Here is a 23,334-nt window from a genome sequence, read left to right as displayed (position 1 = left end):
TCATTTGGGATGAGTAAAGGAGGAGCAATACCTTTTATAATTTTTTTCAAGGAATCCAAGATCAGCTTTTAAAATAACAGCTGTCTTAGAGGAATTTAAAACATTTTAAAGAGATGAAGACAAAATAGTAGCTTAGATACAAGTGCTAAGATACAAGTAACAAGCCAGAGAATTCTGTCCACGTTAAGTTGTGCTTCTCTCCCCTCCAAAGGTCAGCAGTGCACTCTGGAGAACAGTTGTACCCTATCAGTCAGGTTAAAAGAACACTCAAAAAAAACATAATGACCCACACAACTGCCTACACTAAGATCTCCCTCAGACTAAATTGTCAGATATTGGAAATTGATTCCAAGTGTATCACCTATAATCACTCAAGGAAAACATTCAAAAGACAAACACAAAAAAGAAGTAGAAACATTAAATAGACCAATTCTTTAACTTCCCTTAAAAAATCTAAAGAGGCCGGGCGGTGGTGGCACACGCCTTTAATCCCAGCACTTGGGAGGCAAAGGCAGGTGGATCTCTGTGAGTTCGAGACCAGCCTGGTCTACAGAGCTAGTTCCAGGACAGGCTCCAAAGCCACAGAGAAACCCTGTCTTGAAAAACAAAACAAAAAAAAAATCTAAAGAGATCCCATGGAAATTCCTAAACAACTCAGGCTGTTGCTGAAACAAAGGGTTACTCTCTGCAAACTGATAGCAGGGCCCTAATGCCAAAGACAATACTCATACAATTCACTGTAGTGTCTTTGGTGTAGGAAGGTACTCTACAGGTTACCGAAAAAGAAATGTGAACACCAACCCAACCACAAAACCTTTGACCTACAATCTGCCCTGCCTTCAAAATCAAGCTAGGGTAATGGTGACACAGAACTTGGAGTAGCCAGCCAATATCTGATTTTACCTAAGGTGCACTCCACAAGATAGAACCTATACCTGACACTGTTTGAGTAACCAAGAACCAGAGATTAGATAGCCCAGAGACCGATGGTAAAACCAAACACTACTGATCAAAACAGAAGTATCAGTAAAATGACTCCTAATGATATTCTGCTATATTCTTAGATCAGTGCCTTATCCAGTCACCATATGGCTTCCTATGGAAGAAAGGAGCAGCAACAGCCAGACATTATGCAGAAAGAAAGTCTAAATAGGAGATCTCCATCAAATCCCTCCTCGAACCTGTGATTATATAACAGCCAGAGGGGATAGAGAACACCAGGAGAACAAGACCCTCTGAATCAAGTAAGCAAGGAGCCTATGAGCTCACAGAGACAGAAGTAGCAAGTGCAGCGCCTTCAAGAGTCTACACCAGGTCCTCTGTATAAAAACTATAGCCATTAGCTTAGTATTTTTATGGGACTGCTAACTATGAGAATGAGGGAGTCTCTGATTCTTTCTTGTGCCTACTCTTGGAACTTTTTCCCTCCTGTTAAGTTGTCTTGTCCAACTTCAATATGATAGTTTTTGTTTCATCTTATATTTTATTTTATCATGTTTGGTTGTTATCTCTTAGAAGCCTGTTGTTTTCTAATAAGAGACAGAAGGGAAGTGACTCCAAAGGAGACAGGAGGCAGGAAAGAACTCGAAGGAGTAGATGGAGGAGAAACTATAATCAAGATATACTGTATAAGAAAAAATCTATTTTCAATAAAAGGAAAGAAAAGTGAAAAAAAAATCTCAGGAATCTACTTAGCATTTTTCCTTACGTGGATTTTTTACTTCAAGCCAACAAGGTCCTTTGATCTTTCTGTTCATCAAGAACAATTCCAAGCTAGACGTGTTGGTTCCAAATACATGAGAAAATGTTTCACCTTTCAAATGCTGTGGAAGCTGTGGCATTTCCGCCTGAAGAAGAAAAAACTTCATTTTGTTTAAAACTATTACTTCGCATTTTCCCGTTGATATTTGAAATAAACAAAACTTCTATGGAGCAACAGAAGAACCCCTTTGATATATAGGAAATGTAATCTACTACAAATGAATCTAAAACAATTCACAATGGAAAACAAAAACAATTCACTATGACAAAATAATGCATCTTAATGACACCTGTTAGAAGAAAAATAGGCCAAGAAGCTCCCTCAAAAGAGAATGTCTGTCCAGAGTTGTCGTGTCTCACTAATAAATAGCCAACTAAGTACCACTCCATTAGAAGAATGAAAGCAATAGAATGGGACTCACTAAAATTGTTTTCACGTTATTTTTCATCATCATCACTGTCAAAAAAATTCCTTTTCCAACAGCAGGATCAAAACACTAGAACAGAGGTAAAAAGGTAACAGTCCAGCTAATACCCAAAGCAACTACTTTGCCTCTCAGAGGAGCAGGAACAGCACTGTAGCAAATCCTCTCTCACCTTTCCTCTGCTCACCAGACATTTCTGTAGACTGATGAAGTCCAACTCCATCATGCAGCATATCTGTTCCACCTGACAAATGGTTGTGCTATTTCAACTTTCTTATTTGAAGATGTGTACTTGAAAGGCAGCATAACTTATGCTCTATTACTTAATTTTATCTATTTCAATTATTAATGAACTGTGGGCTTCAAGAATCCTGCCAATACTCCTAACTAAAAGCCAGATGAAGATTCAAAGATAAAAAAGTCATTCAAAACTAAGCCCCAGTTTTCTTTGTCTGACTTACCGAGTATCTAACTTCCAAGTACTCAGATGTTTCTGGAACATCAGGTATCTCAAAAGCATAGTTCTTTTCCACTGTCTGGGTAAGCAGATATTTAAAAAATTATCAGGACAAGGTCTTTGCAAAAATTAAATCAGCCAGTATAATATACACATAATACATGTTTGCATATTTAATCATAAGAAATCTAGCATCCTAACAGAACACCAAAATAAACAAAAAAGATAGTTTTTCTCCTTTCAACTAATACTAGAAACACTTACTGACAAAAATATTAAAGAACATCTCTTGAACACTAGAGAACTTATGAAATAAATGCATACAAGGGGAACAATAAAAGACTGATTTCTTAAAATGATAATGCACTAAATCATTGCTACTATTTGAAATTAAACTGCACCTTGCTGTAAAAACTGACATTATAAATTCACTTCATATGCAGTATCAGCTATGTGTTAAAAATTACTATAGTATAAATTATCACCTAATATGAATTAAGTGATTTAACTCTGCAACTTTTGCAATACGGCTCCTTTTTAAGCACAGAAAACTGACTGCACTTTCCATAGTTCCACAGTAGTACACACAGGGCAAAGTTTGAATACACAAGCAATCCAGCCCCAGCACCTACATTCTTTACTATCATACATAATATACTGTTTCCAAAATTTTTGGTTTTGAAGTTTTTTTGTTGCTGTCTGTCTGTAGTGACGGTGATCAAACTTGGGGTTCTTTGTACTGTTTCTGGAATTTTGAAGATGTGACTCTCAATTTCAAGCTCAAATAATTAAGAGTGTTAGCCTATCTTTAGCAACTCAATCCTCCCTTTACTGAAACCATTTATATAGCCAGTATTTTCAAATGGGCTACAGTTCCCACATTCATAGCCAAAGGCATCAATAGCTTAGCAAAATCAAGACAATACACCACACAGATCACACAAAGAGAACATTTTCATTCTGTCAGAAACAGTATCATAGGCATGGATTTTTAAAGACAAAGCCTTACCCATGCTCTTAAGCAAAATTGCACTGGCAATAACTAGTATAAACAAATCAGAATAGTTTCTTCATTTCAGAAAAAAAATACATGATATATTGTAGGAACTGGGGGCAACTAATTTGCTTCAAATCATTTTTCTATTCAAATTCATGACCATTATTTTGTAAGTGATTTTAAAAGAAACAAAGTAGTTTTGCAAATTTAGCATACTGTTTTTACATTTACACCTATGAAATTTCCATTTAATGAGTTACAACTATGCAGAAGGCATTCTACATGAATATGCAGTTAACTATCTGGTAAATAAGAAAATAAACAAGAACCATAAAAAATACAGTATTGAATACAAACCTTGGACTTGAACTTCATTATTTTATATTTTGCTGCAATTTTTGAGTCAAATTCTTCATAAACATCCTTCATTGTAACTGGAGTTGTTGTTTCTTTCCCTGTGTTTAGGTCAATTTTCTGTTATCCCATGGAAAGAATAATGAAGGGAAAAGAGTATAAGTCTTCTCATCCATGAAAAACAGAAGCCTAAATCAATTTTCACCTCTATTCATTTAAACATTGACTAGCACAGTCTTACAAATGAGTGTGAAGGCAAAGACTTAAAAAGTATACTAAACCCAATGTCAAATCCCTCCAGTGCATTATAAAAGCCAATCAGAAATAAAGATGACCAATCCTAAAAAATGGGAAAACAAGTTTTAAATCCTGGCCCAGAAGTTCCACAGTTAAACTAAGATGGAAAGGGGAAAGGACTGGGGTTTAAAGGGATTCGAGATGTTAAAGATAAAGAAGGGAAAGGATTCTCCAAATAAAGGGGTGTCGTGCTGTGTCCGCAGGTATCACTGGTCCTCTCACAGCCTGTAGATGCTGAAATAAAAGCTGCTGTTTGGTAACTGTCAAAAAAAAAAAAGGGAAAGGAAATGGAAATGATTTTGTTAATTAGTCATGAAGATGATGTTACTGCTACCTAGAGAGCAAAAGCATGAAAACTGAATCAAATGCCATTGCAGAGACTTAGTTACAAGTCCATAGTGCTAGGCAAAGGGGAAATAGAAAAAAAGTAAGCATTCCATATATTTTAAAATTTATTATTTTTTAAACTATGTCTATGAAGCCTGGCCCAGTGACACATCTTTAATCCTGACACTCAGGAGGCAGAGGCTCGTGGATCTCCATGAGTTCAAGGCCAGCATGGCCTATATAGTGAGTTCCAGGCCAGCCAGAGTTTATGCATTAAGACCCTGTGTCAAAAATAAACAAACAAAAATTTTGTCTACGTGTGTGTATATGTATATGAAGGTGCCAGTGGAATCTAGAAAGAATGTCAGATCTCCTAAAGTTCAAGGGGGTTCTAAGCTACCTGATGTGGGTGCCAGGAACTCAACTTGGGTTCTCTGGAAAAACAGTACCAGCTCTTAACCTCTAAGCCATCTTTCCAGCCTCCAGCAATATATATTTTAAGTTTTTATTATAAAAATAGAAAAACTCAGTTATACTTTATTTTTATACTTTTTAAATTAAAATTGTGTCATTCACAATTACTGAGATTAAAAGGTAATCACTAATGTTTACCATTTCACGGGGAAGGAAGTAAAGTGTTCGCTCGATGTTTTTCACCATAACACAACAGCTCACATGGATTTGGGCAGATTTGATCCACACTTTGCCAAACAGAAAAACCACACCTGAAGAAACAAAGGAAAACAAAAGGAAATAAAACTTTCAAGTAAATAGAATTAAAGGGGCAAGTCAAAGGCCCAATGAATTGTGTTCACATATTATACCTAGTTCATATTTGTATTCCCTTATATTCTTCTAAGATCACTAGGTAATAAATACTGTAGCATTAAAATGTGGCTTTGCAAACATCGAGTCACTATTCATAAAAACTGGCTGTCAAGTAAGAACTCCAAAGATTTGATAGCCAACTCAAGAGATGGTCAACTTTGCAAAATCCTGGGCTTCGTGAATTATGAGTAATCAGTACAGCCACTCAAAACAGCCACTGATCTTAAGACACTAAGAAAATTCTGACACATGCAAAGGTTACTGTTCACAAGGCCAATTACTCTAGTTTCCAAGACAGCTCATCAGTGTTTTCTTTTGTCACTCATCCTGGCAGAAAGAAATAAGACCACCCAAGGATTTTCATTTCTGCAGATGATTAAAACTCTTACAAAGATTGTATAATTTTCAACAAGGAGGTAGGGTGTATAAGTGGGGAATATAAAGAGAAGGAAAGGGAATACAGAGAATAATTTTAAAAAAATCTTCAGAGTAGCACAGAAAATTAAGTCATCCTTACAACAGTTAAAAATGAAAAAACAAAATTTCATGCAAAGAAAAAATGAAGACCCTAATATTGGATTCAAAGATTCAAATAGCTCATTTTACAGTCAAACTAATATCACACTTCATGCAACACATTTGACACTGTTTATGCCTCATTTGCCACAAAAAGATCATGGTAAACAAAGATTACATTCCTCCCCCCAAAGTTACTAGCTGAAACCAGGTGCAGTCAGGATTATTCAACCTTGAAAAAGTCATAATGAAGACAGGATATGTTCCGATATGCAAAGAGTAAGATTCTTTTCATAATTATGGTTCATTCAGCAATAACTGACTGACTTAGAATCTGGAAGAAAGTGAGCAACAATAACGGGGTCTTTAAGCATACTCCGTTCTTATTAGCAGCACTGACTTCACCAAAGCTTAGTGATCATTAGCAACCATCATGATGAAACTGTTCAACCCCTTAAGATTACAGCTTTTAAAAGCTATTTTATTTAACCCATTGGCATCAGAAACAGAAACATATGCCACTGCAGAGAATGCAACTTGAGAAGTGCCACAGAAAAGGGAAGTGGACTTAGAGAGGGAAGCAGAGACTTACGACAGGAAAGGGCCAAGGGTACATTTTTCAGTCATGCTGGAGATTGAACTCAGGACCTTATGTATTTTAAGCACATGCTCTGCCACTGAGCTATATTGCATGAAACGTATTTTACATTTATTTACTTTTTTATATCAGTATTGCTCAGGTTGCCCTCAAACTTCTCAGCTGAAGAGACCCTTCCACCTCACCTGGGTAACACAAGAGAGCCAACCCTGTTGGCAGAGGTATGGGTGAGCCAGTCTTAAGTTGTTTGTGTGGAAGAGCTGACCCCACTACTCATCTGTCGTTCAGAGGTGGAGGAAAGATGTCCCCCGCTACCTGCAACAGACTAATGCGATCACCCGCCCCCTTGCCAACTGCAGCACTCAGGAAAGCAGGCCCTGCTCCTCGCCTAGACATTACAGCAGAGTTGGCCCTGTTGCCTGAAGTATGACCCACGTCATGTTGCGAGCAAATGAGAGCTGTCCCCATTACTCATCTGACATGAGGTCACATGGGTAGAGAAATACCATCCATTCCCACACCCCCCCCCCATCAATGTCTGAGACAGGTGGAAGAGCTGGTTCTGGAGTCGGGGCTGTCCCTGACAGCTCACTAGCTGCAGCACTTGGGAGAATGGCCTCTGCACCTCACCTGAGCAACATAGTAGAGCTGACTCTGATAGCGTAGGTGCTTGAGAGACAACCCTGAGGGCATGAGAACAGGAGAACTGGTTCCATTCCTTATTCACTGCTGCAGGGGCAAAGTTGGAGAGTTCACCCTGGTGGCAAGGACAGGGGAGAACTGGCAGGCTGACCAACCCTGCAGCTGCCCAAGCCCAGAACCAGGATTAGGAATTGGTCCACCCCAATATCCAACCCATTTATGTTCTTCTAGAGCACATGAAGTGGTCTGACTCTGACTCAGAGCTGCAGGATCTCCAAACCACAGGGCAAAAACAGGATATCCAAGAATCTCAGTGAGGGCCCAACAATGATGATGTAACAGAAACCAAGGCCTTGAACCAGACCAATGACGCTTTGCAAAGAATACTTGCAAGTAATGATATATAGACAAAGGGGTTTACTATGTGATTCACTGTGTCACACTGTAGCTTCTGTGATAGAGATTTTTAATTTTTCCCTTTTTTCTTTCTTTCTCTTAAATTTTGTTTTATTGGGGGGATTACAGGAGTAGAGGGCAGATGCAAAGGGGCAGGGAAATAAATGGAATCAAGATGCATGATGTGGCTGCACCAAGCGGGGTAGGCGCTTTGTCTGCGAGCTGCCCAACCAGCACGGAGGCCTGATCTTTCGGCGCCAGGAGACCCAGCATTGGGGTGAGTTTCTGGCCCACGGCGCCAGCCTGGGACGGGGAGCTCGGGGGTTTCTTGGCCCCCTGTCCTGCTTGGGCTCTCTGCAGGGCCTCTACTCCCCGGGTGCTGCCTCTTTCTTCCTGGCCCACCCAGCTTCCGTCCAGAGCCCTCCCCACTTCGCCCCCACTACCCTCTTTTGGCGCGTGGCATCGCCCAGCGCAGCCTATCTGGGCGCTGGGTCCGAGTACCCGGGGCTCCCGGGCGGGCAGCAGTTCCTTTGTTTCTGTGGCCTGCCTGCACCAAGCGGGGTAGGCGCTTTGTCTGCGAGCTGCCCAACCAGCACGGAGGCCTGATCTTTCGGCGCCAGGAGACCCAGCATTGGGGTGAGTTTCTGGCCCACGGCGCCAGCCTGGGACGGGGAGCTCGGGGGTTTCTTGGCCCCCTGTCCTGCCTGGGCTCTCTGCAGGGCCTCTACTCCCCGGGTGCTGCCTCTTTCTTCCTGGCCCACCCAGCTTCCGTCCAGAGCCCTCCCCACTTCGCCCCCACTACCCTCTTTTGGCGCGTGGCATCGCCCAGCGCAGCCTATCTGGGCGCTGGGTCCGAGTACCCGGGGCTCCCGGGCGGGCAGCAGTTCCTTTGTTTCTGTGGCCTGCCTGCACCAAGCGGGGTAGGCGCTTTGTCTGCGTGCTGCCCAACCAGCACGGAGGCCTGATCTTTCGGCGCCAGGAGACCCAGCATTGGGGTGAGTTTCTGGCCCACGGCGCCAGCCTGGGACGGGGAGCTCGGGGGTTTCTTGGCCCCCTGTCCTGCTTGGGCTCTCTGCAGGGCCTCTACTCCCCGGGTGCTGCCTCTTTCTTCCTGGCCCACCCAGCTTCCGTCCAGAGCCCTCCCCACTTCGCCCCCACTACCCTCTTTTGGCGCGTGGCATCGCCCAGCGCAGCCTATCTGGGCGCTGGGTCCGAGTACCCGGGGCTCCCGGGCGGGCAGCAGTTCCTTTGTTTCTGTGGCCTGCCTGCACCAAGCGGGGTAGGCGCTTTGTCTGCGAGCTGCCCAACCAGCACGGAGGCCTGATCTTTCGGCGCCAGGAGACCCAGCATTGGGGTGAGTTTCTGGCCCACGGCGCCAGCCTGGGACGGGGAGCTCGGGGGTTTCTTGGCCCCCTGTCCTGCTTGGGCTCTCTGCAGGGCCTCTACTCCCCGGGTGCTGCCTCTTTCTTCCTGGCCCACCCAGCTTCCGTCCAGAGCCCTCCGCACTTCACCCCCACTACCCTCTTTTGGCGCGTGGCATCGCCCAGCGCAGCCTATCTGGGCGCTGGGTCCGAGTACCCGGGGCTCCCGGGCGGGCAGCAGTTCCTTTGTTTCTGTGGCCTGCCTGCACCAAGCGGGGTAGGCGCTTTGTCTGCGAGCTGCCCAACCAGCACGGAGGCCTGATCTTTCGGCGCCAGGAGACCCAGCATTGGGGTGAGTTTCTGGCCCACGGCGCCAGCCTGGGACGGGGAGCTCGGGGGTTTCTTGGCCCCCTGTCCTGCTTGGGCTCTCTGCAGGGCCTCTACTCCCCGGGTGCTGCCTCTTTCTTCCTGGCCCACCCAGCTTCCGTCCAGAGCCCTCCCCACTTCACCCCCACTACCCTCTTTTGGCGCGTGGCATCGCCCAGCGCAGCCTATCTGGGCGCTGGGTCCGAGTACCCGGGGCTCCCGGGCGGGCAGCAGTTCCTTTGTTTCTGTGGCCTGCCTGCACCAAGCGGGGTAGGCGCTTTGTCTGCGAGCTGCCCAACCAGCACGGAGGCCTGATCTTTCGGCGCCAGGAGACCCAGCATTGGGGTGAGTTTCTGGCCCACGGCGCCAGCCTGGGACGGGGAGCTCGGGGGTTTCTTGGCCCCCTGTCCTGCTTGGGCTCTCTGCAGGGCCTCTACTCCCCGGGTGCTGCCTCTTTCTTCCTGGCCCACCCAGCTTCCGTCCAGAGCCCTCCCCACTTCGCCCCCACTGCCCTCTTTTGGCGCGTGGCATCGCCCAGCCCAGCCTATCTGGGCGCTGAGTCCGAGTACCCGGGGCTCCCGGGCGGGCAGCAGTTCCTTTGTTTCTGTGGCCTGCCTGCACCAAGCGGGGTAGGCGCTTTGTCTGCGAGCTGCCCAACCAGCACGGAGGCCTGATCTTTCGGCGCCAGGAGACCCAGCATTGGGAGAGCCAACATTGGGGAGAGACAGCGTTTGGTAGGCAAGGAGACCTAATCCGGTAAAAGAAGATCCATAGGGAGCATTTGGAAGAAGAGATGGGCCGATGTCAAGGCAAGAATTCGCCCAACAAGCTGAAAAGCAACATGAAGCTACCAGAAACAAGCGACCTCACAACGGGAGGACAAGAACCCCTTAATCAAGAGGAAGGAGAAAAGATTGACTTCATGAAAGTGATTGACACCCTTAAACAGCATGTAAAAAACGCCCTTATAGAAATGGATGAGAAATATAACAGAAAGTTTGAAGAATTGAATAAATCAGTGAATGATACCCTAGAAAACCAAGGAAAAACAATCAAACAGATAATGGAAACAGTTCAAGACCTGAAAACTGAAATGGAGGCAAAGAAGAAAACACAAACAGAGGGCCGTCTGGACATGGAAAATCTAGGTAAACGAATAGAGACTACAGAAACAAGCATAACCAGCAGAATACAAGAGATAGAAGAAAGACTCTCGGATTCTGAAGATACCATAGAGAAAATAAACACACTGATCAAAGAAAACAGCAAGTCCAACAAACTCTCATCACAAAACATTCAGGAAATATGGGACACAATAAAGAGACCAAACCTAAGAATAATAGGAGTAGAAGAAGGAGAAGAAGGGCAGCTCAATGGTCCAGAAAATCTATTTAATAAAATTATAGAAGAAAACTTTCCCAACCTAAGGAAAGATTTTCCTATGAAGGTGCAAGAAGCATACAGAACACCGAATAGGCTGGATCAAAAAAAAACATCCCCTCGCCATATAATTATCAAAACACAAAGCATACAGAATAAGGAAAGAATATTAAGAGCTGCAAAGGAAAAAGGCCAAATTACTTATAAAGGTAAACCTATCAGACTTACACCTGACTTCTCCATGGAAACCATGAAAGCCAGAAGGTCCTGGATAGATGTACTGCAGAAACTGAGAGACCATGGGTGCAAGCCCAGATTACTATACCCAGCCAAGCTTTCATTCACTATAAATGGAGAAAATAAAATTTTCCAGGATAAAAACAAATTTAAACAATACGCAGCCACAAATCCAGCCTTACAGAAAGTAATTGAAGGAAAATCACTAACCAAGGAGTCCAACAATGACCACAATAACTCAGACATCTAGAGACCCTTCACCAACACAAAACAAAGAAGGGAAACACACAAACTCTACGACTAAAAAAAAATGACCGGAGTTAACAACCACTGGTCATTAATATCACTTAATGTCAATGGACTCAACTCACCTATAAAAAGGCACAGGCTAAGAGATTGGATAAGAAAACAGGATCCAACATTCTGCTGTTTACAAGAAACACACCTCAACCACAAAGACAGGCACCTACTCAGAGTAAAGGGCTGGGAAAAGGCCTATCAAGCAAATGGACCTAAGAAACAGGCAGGTGTGGCCATACTAATCTCTAACAAAGTTGACTTTAAACTTAAATCAATCAGAAGAGATGGAGAGGGGCATTTTATACTCATAACAGGAACAGTTCATCAGGATGAAGTCTCAATCCTGAACATCTATGCCCCTAATATAAAAGCACCCACGTACATAAAAGAAACATTGCTAAAATTCAAGGCCGCCATCAAACCGCACACACTAATAGTAGGAGACTTCAACACTCCTCTCTCACCAATGGACAGGTCAATCAGACAGGAACCTAACAGAGAAATAAGAGAATTAGTGGAGGTAATGAATCAAATGGACTTAACAGACATCTATAGAACATTCCATCCAAATAGGAAAGAATATACCTTCTTCTCTGCAGCTCATGGAACCTTCTCGAAAATCGACCACATAGTCGGTAACAAAGCAAACATCCACAGTTACAAAAAAATATTAGTAACCACCTGTGTCTTATCAGATCACCATGGATTAAAGTTAGAATTCAACAATAATGCTACCCCCAGAAAGCATACAAAGTCATGGAAACTGAACAGTCAACTATTGAACCATAGCTGGATTAAGGAAGAAATAAAGAAAGAAATTAAAGTCTTCCTGGAATTCAATGAAAATAAAGAAACAACATACTCAAACTTATGGGACACTATGAAAGCAGTCCTAAGAGGAAAGTTCATAGCACTAAGTGCCCACTTAAAGAAAACAGAGAAAGCTCACATTGGAGACTTAACAGCCCACCTGAAAGCTCTAGAAAAAAAAGAAGCAGACTCACCTAGGAGGAGTAGAAGACTGGAAATAATCAAAATGAGGGCTGAAATCAACAAAATAGAAACACAGAAAATAATACAAAAAATCAATGAAACAAAAAGCTGGTTCCTGGAGAAAATCAACAAGATTGACAAACCACTATCCAAGCTAATCAAACGGCAAAGAGAGAATTTGCAAATTAATAAGATCAGAAATGAAAAGGGGGACATAACCACAGACACAGAGGAAATTCAGAGAATCATTAGATCTTACTACAAAAGCCTATATGCCACAAAATTGGAAAATGTAAAGGAAATGGATACTTTTTTAGATAAATATCATATACCAAAGTTAAATCAGGACCTGGTGAACAATCTAAATAGACCTGTTAGTCGCGAAGAATTAGAAGAGGTTATCAAAAACCTCCCTACCAAAAAAAGCCCAGGTCCAGATGGTTTCATTGCGGAATTCTACCAGATCTTCCAAGAAGATCTAATACCTATACTCCTTAATGTATTCCACAAGATAGAAACAGAAGGGTCATTACCAAACTCCTTTTATGAAGCCACAATTACTCTGATACCAAAACCACTCAAAGACTCAACCAGGAAAGAGAACTACAGGCCAATCTCACTCATGAATATCGACGCAAAAATCCTCAACAAAATACTGGCAAATCGAATCCAAGAACACATCCGAAAAATTATCCATTATGATCAAGTAGGCTTCATTCCTGAGATGCAGGGCTGGTTCAACATACGAAAATCTATCAATGTAATCCAGCATATAAATAAACTGAAAGAAAAAAACCATATGATCATTTCATTAGATGCTGAAAAAGCATTTGACAAAATTCAACATCCATTTATGTTAAAAGTCTTGGAGAGATTAGGGATACAAGGGTCATACCTAAATATAATAAAAGCTATATACAGCAAGCCGACAGCTATCATCAAATTAAACGGAGAGAAACTCAAAGCCATCCCACTTAACTCAGGAACACGACAAGGCTGTCCACTCTCCCCATACCTCTTCAATATAGTGCTTGAAGTTCTAGCAATAGCAATAAGACAACATAATGGAATCAAGGGGATTCGAATTGGTAAGGAAGAAGTTAAACTTTCGTTATTTGCAGATGATATGATAGTGTACATAAGCGACCCCCAAAACTCCACCAAAGAACTCCTACAGCTGATAAACAGCTTTAGTAATGTGGCAGGATACAAGATCAACTCCAAAAAATCAGTCGCCCTCTTATACACAAAGGATATGGAAGCAGAGAGGGAAATCAGAGAAGCTTCACCATTCACAATAGCCAAAAACAGCATAAAATATCTTGGGGTACATCTAACCAAGGAAGTGAAAGATCTATTTGACAAGAACTTTAAGGCATTGAAGAAAGAAATTGAAGAGGATACCAAAAAATGGATGGACCTCCCTTGCTCTTGGATTGGTAGGATCAACATAGTAAAAATGGCAATTCTACCAAAGGCTATTTATAGATTCAATGCAATCCCCATCAAGATCCCATCAAAATTCTTCACAGATCTGGAGAGGACAATAATCAACTTTATATGGAAAAACAAAAAACCCAGGATAGCCAAAACAATCCTATACAATAAAGGATCTTCTGGAGGCATTACCATCCCTGACTTCAAACTCTATTACAGAGCTACAGTAATGAAAACAGTGTGGTACTGGCATAAAAACAGAGAAGTCGACCAATGGAATCGTATAGAAGACCCGGATTTTATCCCACAAACCTATGAACACCTCATTTTCGATAAAGGAGCTAAAAGTATAAAATGGAAGAAAGAAAGCATCTTCAACAAATGGTGCTGGCACAACTGGATGTCATCTTGTAGAAGAATGAAAATAGACCCTTATCTATCACCGTGCACAAAACTCAAGTCCAAATGGATTAAAGACCTCAATATCAGCCCGAACACACTGAACCTGATAGAAGAGAAAGTGGGAAGTACCCTACAGGAGCTGGGCACAGGAGATCGCTTCCTATGTATAACCCCAGAAGCACAGACATTAAGGGCAACATTGAATAAATGGGACCTACTTAAACTGAGAAGCTTCTGTAAAGCAAAGGACATAGTCAATAAGACACAAAGGCAACCTACTGATTGGGAGAAGATCTTCACCAACCCCACAACAGACAAAGGTCTGATCTCCAAAATATATAAGGAACTCAAGAAACTAGACTTTAAAATGCTAATTAACCCAATTAAAAAATGGGGCACTGAACTGAACAGAGAATTCTCAGCAGAGGAAGTTCAAATGGCCAAAAGACACTTAAAGTCGTGCTCAACTTCCTTAGCAATCAGGGAAATGCAAATCAAAACAACTTTGAGATATCATCTTACACCTGTCAGAATGGCTAAAGTCAAAAACACCAAGGATAACCTTTGCTGGAGAGGCTGTGGAGGAACGGGTACCCTCATCCATTGCTGGTGGGAATGCCATCTTGTGCAACCACTGTGGAAGTCAGTGTTTCGGTTTCTCAGGAAATTCGGGATCAACTTACCCCTGGACCCAGCAATACCACTCCTGGGAATATACCCAAGAGATGCTCTATCATATGACAAAAGCATTTGTTCAACTATGTTCATAGCAGTATTATTTGTAATAGCCAGAACCTGGAAACAACCTAGATGCCCTTCAATGGAAGAATGGATGAAGAAAGTATGGAATATATACACGCTAGAGTACTACGCTGCGGTAAAAAACAATGACTTCTCGAATTTTGCAGGCAAATGGATGGAAATAGAAAACACTATCCTGAGTGAGGTGTCCCAGACCCAAAAAGATGAACATGGGATGTACTCGCTCATAATTGGTTTCTAGCCATAAATTAGGGCCACGGAGTCTACAATAGGTGAACCTAAAGAAGCTAAGTAAGAAGGTGAACCCAAGGAAAAACATATAGTTATCCTCTTGGCTAAGGGAAGTAGACCCAATTGCCGGGGAGAAAATTAGGATCTTGGGGGTGGGGTGGGATGGGGGTAAGGGGAGATGGGGAGAGAAAAGGTAGAAGGGAAGGAGGGGGGATTTGGGGAATCAGGAGAATTGGGATAAAGGAAAGGTGGATAGGGGAGCACGGAACCACAATTCTTAGTTAAGGGAACCACTTTAGGGTGAGCAAGAGATTTGACCCTAGAGGGGCTCCCAAGTGCCCAACATGAGGTTCCCAGTTAGTTCCTTGGGTAGCTGAGGATTGGGAACCTGAAATGACCCTATCCGAGAGCAATACTGACGAATATCTTGCATATCATCATAGAACCTTCATCTGGTGATGGATGGAGACAGAGACAGAGACCCACACTGGAGCACTGGACTGAGCTCCCAAGGTCCCAATGAGGAGCAGAAGGAGGGAGAACATGAGCAAAGAAGTCGGGACCACGAGGCGTGCACCCACCCACTGAGACAGTGGAGCTGATCTACTGGGAGCTCACCAAGGCCAGCTGGACTGTGACCGAAAAAGCATGGGATAAAACCGGACTCTCTGAACATGGCGAACAATGAGGGCTGATGAGACGCCAAGGACAATGGCACGGGGTTTTGATCCTACTTAATGTGCTGGCTTTGTGGAAGCCTAGCCAGTTTGGATGTTCACCTTCCTAGATATGGACGGAGGGGGGAGGACCTAGGACTTACCACAGGGCAGGGAACCTGGACTGCTCTGTGGACTGGAGAGGGAGGGGGAGAGGAGTGGGGGGAGGGGTAGAAGGGTGGGAGGAGGGGGAGAAGGGTGGGAGGAGGGGGAGGGAAATGGGAGGCTGGGAGGAGGTGGAAACTTGTTTTTTGTTTATGTTTTTTTTCTTCTTTTCTTAATAAAAAAAATTATTTAAAAAAAAAAATAAAAAAAAAAAGATGCATGATGTGAAAGATACATTGAATAAATAAAAATTTTAAAAAAGCAAGAATCCATAACAACATCATCATGCCCTAGCTAAAGTGGAGTTGGTTAAGATACCATTTCTGAGCTTGACTATAACTGCCTAAGAAACTAAGATAAGGCCACATGCTACCTAAGTGGTTATGAGAGAACATATAAATATTTGCTAAGAGGAAGTATATTAATGATCTGACAATTCCTCTAGAAACCATTAACATTTTTCTAGGTAATATCCAGTTAGCTTTATTTAAATCAGGTCTCCAAGTCAAACAGTTAGTCATCCTTCTTACATACTTGCTTTACTAATATACAGTTATTCCCTCAAGTTTCAGTAAATGCAGTCTCCAGGAAATCATTCTGAAAAATACCACTTATATCCACCACAGATCCCAAGATATCTAAATGCAGACAATTCTACTTCAGGTGTATATGGTATTTTATACTAATCAAACAGACCATGGTGATTCTGACTATATTGACTCTGATCCTTTAACAAAGATTCCTACACTATACTGGGCCCACAGGAAATTCTCCTCATCTCTTAATTTAATCAAATCTATAAAGTCTGCCTCACAAGTTATAAACATACATAAGAATGCAGATGTCAGTATACAAATACCTGAGGTTTTAGCACTTATATATTGGGAGGGGGAGTGTCAAAGTCAGAGGATAACCTGCAAGAATCAACTCTCTCCTTCACCATGTAGGTTCTGAGGGCAGAACTCAGGTCACCAAGCTAATTAGCCTTTACCTGCTAAACCACTTCCAGCTCCTATTGTAAAAAGACTAACTTTGAGGAAAGGGTCCTTATGCTGCTTATAACACTTTAATTCTACAAAACTAAATTTTTCCATAGGTCTTAACAGAAAACAATACAGAAGACATGAACCCCAAGGCTAACAAAGGCAGCTAGCTACTCAAATGCAGTTGTAATACCCACAGCTAAGTCCTTCTGAATCCCAGAATTCATTTAATGAATCACGGTAAGTGAAACGTAGTTTTCCCTTCTGTTGATGAGCAAAGAGGCTAAAGACAAAAACGCACACACACATACACACATACATTTCCACTACTTCACTTGGGAGTACTTTTTAATTTCTTAAAAACTTAACCTGAAGAACATAAAACAAGTTCAATCTGGTAGCAGAGACACAGACCCAGAAACAGCCATAGAAAAGACATCTGTTCAGTTCAAGGAGTGGTGTGGGAGGTCCTTCTGTATATGTGTTGTTTTTATTGGTTAATGAATATTGACAGGGCAGAGTAGAGCTAGGTGGGGAAAATTAAACTAAATACTGGGGAAAGAAGGCAGAGCCAGGGAGAAGACATGTAACCCCACTGGAGACAGATGCCAGATCTAGACAAAACTTTACCCAGTAAGCCACAGTCACATGGTGATACACAGATTAATAGAAATGAGTTAAGCAAAAATATAAGAACTAGCTAGCAATATGCTTAAGCGATTTGCCAAGCAGTGATTTAAATAACATAGTTTCTGAGTGGTTATTTCGAGTCTGGGCAGCCAGGAACAAACAAGTGGCTCCTACTACTAAGGACTTTCTCAGACAGGTATTTGTGTTCAAAATGGAGTAATATACCTTTGACATCACAATGGTGTTCTGAGTTTAGGTGATTTTTCCCCTACAAGAGGGAATAACAATATCCTCAATGGATGCTCAGCCCTACAAATTCATAAAGAATATTCTCTTTGTTCTATTATTGGACAGCCATTTTAGTCAACCCACTACTAGCATTTTGTGAGTCAAGAATTCACAGAATTAGCTCATTAGAATGACCAGGGAGAAACCCAGTGTGAAACCTGGTGGTGACACACACCTTTACTCCTAACACTTGAGAGGCAGATCATGTGAGTTTGAGGCCAGCATGGTCTACAGTCCTAGTTCCAGGACAGTCAGGGCTACAAAGAAGAACCCTATCTCAGAAAGCAAACAAAGAAAAAAAGAAGAATAACCAGGGTCAGTCTTGACTCCTATTTCCTGGCCCCATACAATCTACAAAATGTTTACATCAAAATATAGTTAAAATCTCTTTACTTTTCTATTTCTTTCTTTCTTTCTTTTTTTTGGTTTTTTGAGACAGGGTTTCTCAGTAGCTTTGGAGCCTGTCCTGGAACTAGCTCTTCTAGACCAGGCTGGACTCGAACTCACAGACATCCGCCTGCCTCTGCCTCCCGAGTGCTGGGATTAAAGGCGTGCGCCACCACCGCCTGGCTACTTTTCTATTTCTTCACAGTAATCAGGTTCCAATTATCTAACACTTCTACCCTAAACTGACTGGTCTTCAGGGCTTCCACAATTCCCTACTACCCCACTCCAGGCTCCTTGAGTGCTTACACACACACACACACACACACACACACACACACACACTTCTCCACACATGTCAGTGCATTCCTGTTAAAATGTAAAGCCAATTATGAGATCATAACACACTACAATTAAACCTTCTGACTGACACATTCTTCGAGTAAGATTGAAATTCCTTGAGAAGGCTTTTAAGGCCTTCAGTATCTAGCTGTACTAGCTAGTTTTGTTTTGTTTTGTTTATCAAGTTGACACAAGGTAGAGTCATTTGAAAAAAGGGAACCTCAATTGAGAAAATGCCCCCACAATATTGGCCTGTGGTCAAGCCTGTGGTACACTTAGTTGATTAATAATTTATGTGTAGGGCTTCCAGTTCACTGGAGACAGTGGCACCCCTGAGCTGGTGGTCCTGGGTACTAAAGAAAGCAGGCTGAACAAGCCACAAGGACCAAAAAGCCAGAAAGCAGTACTCTTTCATGGCCTCTACATCAGTTCCTGCCTCCAGGTCCTGCCTTGAATTCCTGCTCTCCACCTCAGTGTGTATTTATTCTCTGTTGAATAAAAAGACAAATTAGGCCAAGTGTGGTAGCGCATGTCTTTAATCCCAGCACTGGGGAGGCAGAGCCAGGTGGATCTCGTGAATTCAAGACCAGCCTGGTCTACATATGGAGTTCTAGGACAGCCAAAGCGAGATAAAAAAAAAAAAATCAGTTAATTTAAAGAGACAAATTACAATCTGATTCCATTAGAACAAAGCCAATAAGAATCACGAAACTATTTAAAGGAAATGGTATTACAGTGTGTACTAAAAGTCTAAGTATAATTACCTGGTTGATTGTATGGATCTTCATAAGCATCCAGCCAATAAAATTGAAATACTTGTTCATCATCTGCCCCTTTTACTAATGGGAGGTGACTGGAATCCACTTGAACTTCCTGAGCTAAGAAACTGCTTTCATCGTCCTGATCCATTTCCCAACAAGACACATCTGGGAGAAAACTTTTTCTGCAGAAATCACATTTTCAAAAACTTTATAATCCAACAGAATAATTAGAGTACTATTTTTCTGAAGTATTATAAAATTTACTTACAAGAAAGATGTGGTTCCTTTTGTAGGATCTGCCTCATGTTTCACCCTCTCTACTGGCTCATTCTCTTGGTCACAAGTCTTGGCAGTCACAGGCTCCCCATCTACCTCCATAGCTTCCATGGGCTCATCAAAGTCACCATCTTCAAACTCCATTATTCCTGATTCCTGCTCATCTTCTGGACACTCTGTTTGGGCCAGCTCTCCTGTAAACATCACCATATGTTCCCATCACATGCTAGTGTCATGGGCCACAAAGCTTACTCTACATTGAAATAACAGCCTTTCCCTATGTTATATTTCTCTTTAATCTTCAGGTTGGATGCTTTTAATTTTTACTACTATAAATTCAACCTTTCATGATTAGATGTGCCACCTTCAAAATTACCTCCACCCCTGTATCACCAAGCCTCTATGTGTTGCAGTTACTGTTCAACAACTTGTACTTTTGCCTGACATGAGACTTACCAGCAAATTCAGCACATTTAAGAGGAATGGGAGTTAACAGAGGTTCCTTCTTAAGGACAGGGGAAGCAGGTTTTCCTGAAGGAATTGCCTGTAAATGTTTTTAAGTGTTTAGTCAGTTAGAACTGCATACTAAAAATATGCAACTGTCCTACCCTGACCAAAGATAATGACAGTTCCCATTTATAAAAAGATTTGTGTATTATTAATGTAATGGCTTCAATTATTTTACTGTTACCTGGATTTGCACACAAAAAAATACTTGTTTCCAGGAAGAAAATTATTGCATTTAACACAGTTGTAATACCTATAATAAACATGTACTAGTTACTACAAAATTTACTACAAAAATGCAGGCACATGCTATTTTTGAAATACATGAAACTATATACTGAATGGAAGTTCTAATTTAAAAGAAACAAAACAAATTCAAAATCATCATCTCCTTTATATAGGCAAATAAAACAAATTTAAAGCAGAACAATATTCCTCCAGAGTTTACCTTAGGGGTATGCACTGAGAAAGGATTGAGTAAAGCTCCAGTGGATCTTTTTTTCTTTGGTATCAATACAGGTGGTGGAGATGTTTGAGATATCTAAAAGGAAAGAGAAGACAGACATTTCATTGTCATGCCTGATTTACCACATAACAGAAAAAGTACATCTTTGCTTATGCCTAATAAGTAAAGTGTTTTTCCTTCCCTGCCCCCCAAACAGGATCCATGCTCATGTACTGCAGTTACTATAGCAACAATACTACAGAAATCACTAGAAAACCAGAATAGATATTTAATCAATCCCTAACTACTTTTCTTTCAAAAATTTAACATACTCTCTTCACTTACTCTTTCAGGTATTATATTTAACATCAAACAAAATAGAACTAAATAGTGTTGGTATTAGTCAATCAGTAGTCACTTAGAAAGAAGTACACCTCTAAATAAAAGCTTAGTCTTTATGAGATATGGCTAAATCACAAAATTCACAGTGTAAAAGAGCCTGTTTGAGTTCTACCAAAGGCATCTCACTTGCTCTTCCTTCCCTCCCACTCAGAATTCAGAAAGGGGCTCTCATGCCTAAGTGTGCTGATTGACAGGCTTCAATCTATTCATGGAACATACACTATAGCAACAAAATACAAGCAATGAAAATTCACAGAACCAACTATTGGGTGGATTCTTACTACTTCCAACACACACCCACACAGCCCATCTACAGAATCCTAGAGCAGTAACAGTTGGAAACTCGTCACCTAAAATGGTGAGAAGAAACCTAAAACAGTGAGAAAAAACTAATTTGGGGGCTTTTGTTTTCTTTTTTGTATGGGGGGATTTTGTATGTGCATGTTTGGTGGTATCCTGGCACATTTCTTTCTAGTGATAGTTTGTTTTGTATAATTACTGAACTGTTTCTTCAGTCTATGCCCCTGTATCTTATAACTCCAGGAAATTCACTTACCTCACTGTTCAGATCCTGTAGAATGTCACCTAGCAGATCATCCTTGGACAAGTCTACTGCTTTCTGTATAGTATATAAAAATTTTTTTAAAGTGCAAATGAGATTCTGGATTGAACTTTTTCATGCAGACCACACATACATTTCTGAGAGGAAGAATCTGATCCCATCAGTACTTCACTGCTCACTCTCATCTGCTATTCAGATTTCAACAATCACCTGTGCATATCTAATTACATTTATACTCCCAGCCTCTATTTCCATCTTCACTCTGTAACTCTTGCTTGACAATAAAATTAAAGAAATTGTCATTTCAGCATTTCTATTTAATTTTCTTTTGTCTCCTAAGTTGAAACCACTGAAGTACCTATATTCACATAAAACCTAAATTCGTCTTACTAAGTGAAATTCATAGAACGTTACTCAAACATGTATTGAGCACATACAATTTGGGCAATGAAAAATTAATTTCATTTCATTTCATACAAGGGGAAAAAACAATATAAGGAAACCTGAAACTCACATCTGCAGTTTTCTTCCCAGCACTAGCAATGAACATTGCCTTGATATTGTTTGGTTTTGTCACTGAAGGTTTCTTTACATCCTTCCTGTCCTTTCTGTGTGCTCTGCCATCACTTCCTATTGAAATAAAATGTATTCAGAAACACAAGCTATGTAAAGCAAAGGACACTGTCACTAAGACAAAAAGGCAACCCACTGACTGGGAGAAGATCTTCACCAACCCTGCAACTGACAAAGGTCTGATCTCCAAAATATATAAAGAACTCAAGAAACTAGACGGTAAAAATCAACCCAATTATAAAATGGGGCACTGAGCTGAACAGAGAATTCTCAACAGAAGAAGTTCAAATGGCCAAAAGACACTTAAGGTCATGCTCAACTTCCTTAGCGATCAGGGAAATGCAAATCAAAACAACTTTGAGATACCATCTTACACCTGTCAGAATGCCTAAAATCAAAAACACCAATGATAGCCTTTGCTGGAGAGGTTGTGGAGAAAGGGGTACCCTCATCCATTGCTGGTGAGAATGCAAACTTGTGCAACCACTCTGGAAAGCAGTGTGGCGGTTTCTCACGAAATTCAGGATCAACCTACCCCTGGACCCAGCAATACCACTCTTGGGAATATACCCAAGAGATGCCCTATCATACAACAAAAGTATATGCTCAACTATGTTCATAGCAGCACTGTTTGTAATAGCCAGAACCTGGAAACAACCTAGATGCCCTTCAATGGAAGAATGGATGAAGAAAGTATGGAATATATACATATTAGAGTACTACTCAGCAGTAAAAAACAATGACATCTTGAATTGTGCATGCAAATGGATGGAAATAGAAAACACTATCCTGAGTGAGGTAAGCCAGACCCAAAAAGAGGAACATGGGATTTACTCACTCATATTTGGTTTCTAGCCATAAATAAAGGACATTGAGCCTATAATTCGCAATCCTAGAGAAGCTAAATAAGAAGGAGAACCCAAAGAAAAACATATAGGCATCCTCCTGAATATTAACCTTCATCAGGCGATCAAAGGAGACAGAGACAGAGACCCACATTGGAGCACAGGAAAGAAATCTCAAGGTTCAAATCAGGAGCAGGAGAGAGAGCACGAGCAAGGAACTCAGGACCGCGAGGGGTGCACCCACACACTGAGACAATGGGGATGTTCTATTGGGAACTCACCAAGGCCAGCTGGCCTGGGTCTGAAAAAGCACGGGATAAAACCGGACTTGCTGAACATAGCGGACAATGAGGACTACTGAGAACTCAAGAACAATGGCAATGGGTTTTTGATCCTACTGCACATACTGGCTTTGGGGGAGCCTAGGCAGTTTGGAGGTTCACCTTAC

The 23,334-nt window shown here is 41.7% G+C and overlaps 1 protein-coding gene across 1 annotated transcript in view; it reads right to left on the bottom strand.

Moving 5' to 3' along the window:
* LOC121445485 (DNA polymerase alpha catalytic subunit-like) overlaps positions 1 to 23,334 on the bottom strand; it is a 64,987-nt gene that overhangs the window by 24,102 nt on the left and 17,551 nt on the right. The window contains exons 5-14 of the mRNA XM_041647621.1: positions 21,983 to 22,098; positions 21,463 to 21,525; positions 20,508 to 20,600; positions 20,009 to 20,096; positions 19,545 to 19,746; positions 19,280 to 19,458; positions 5,231 to 5,343; positions 3,998 to 4,114; positions 2,648 to 2,722; positions 1,709 to 1,847 (exon numbers count right to left, since the gene is read on the bottom strand). Coding sequence (XP_041503555.1) covers positions 1,709 to 1,847; positions 2,648 to 2,722; positions 3,998 to 4,114; positions 5,231 to 5,343; positions 19,280 to 19,458; positions 19,545 to 19,746; positions 20,009 to 20,096; positions 20,508 to 20,600; positions 21,463 to 21,525; positions 21,983 to 22,098 — 1,185 coding nt within the window. The remainder of the gene's footprint in view (positions 1 to 1,708; positions 1,848 to 2,647; positions 2,723 to 3,997; positions 4,115 to 5,230; positions 5,344 to 19,279; positions 19,459 to 19,544; positions 19,747 to 20,008; positions 20,097 to 20,507; positions 20,601 to 21,462; positions 21,526 to 21,982; positions 22,099 to 23,334) is intronic.

This window comes from Microtus oregoni, unplaced genomic scaffold (assembly GCF_018167655.1).
Source record: "Microtus oregoni isolate MIOR12 unplaced genomic scaffold, Mior012 000198F_ref0000285, whole genome shotgun sequence".
NCBI classification, from domain to species: domain Eukaryota; kingdom Metazoa; phylum Chordata; class Mammalia; order Rodentia; family Cricetidae; genus Microtus; species Microtus oregoni.
The sequence above is the reverse complement of the archived record's forward strand: the minus strand, read 5'-3'. Positions and strand labels throughout refer to the sequence as shown.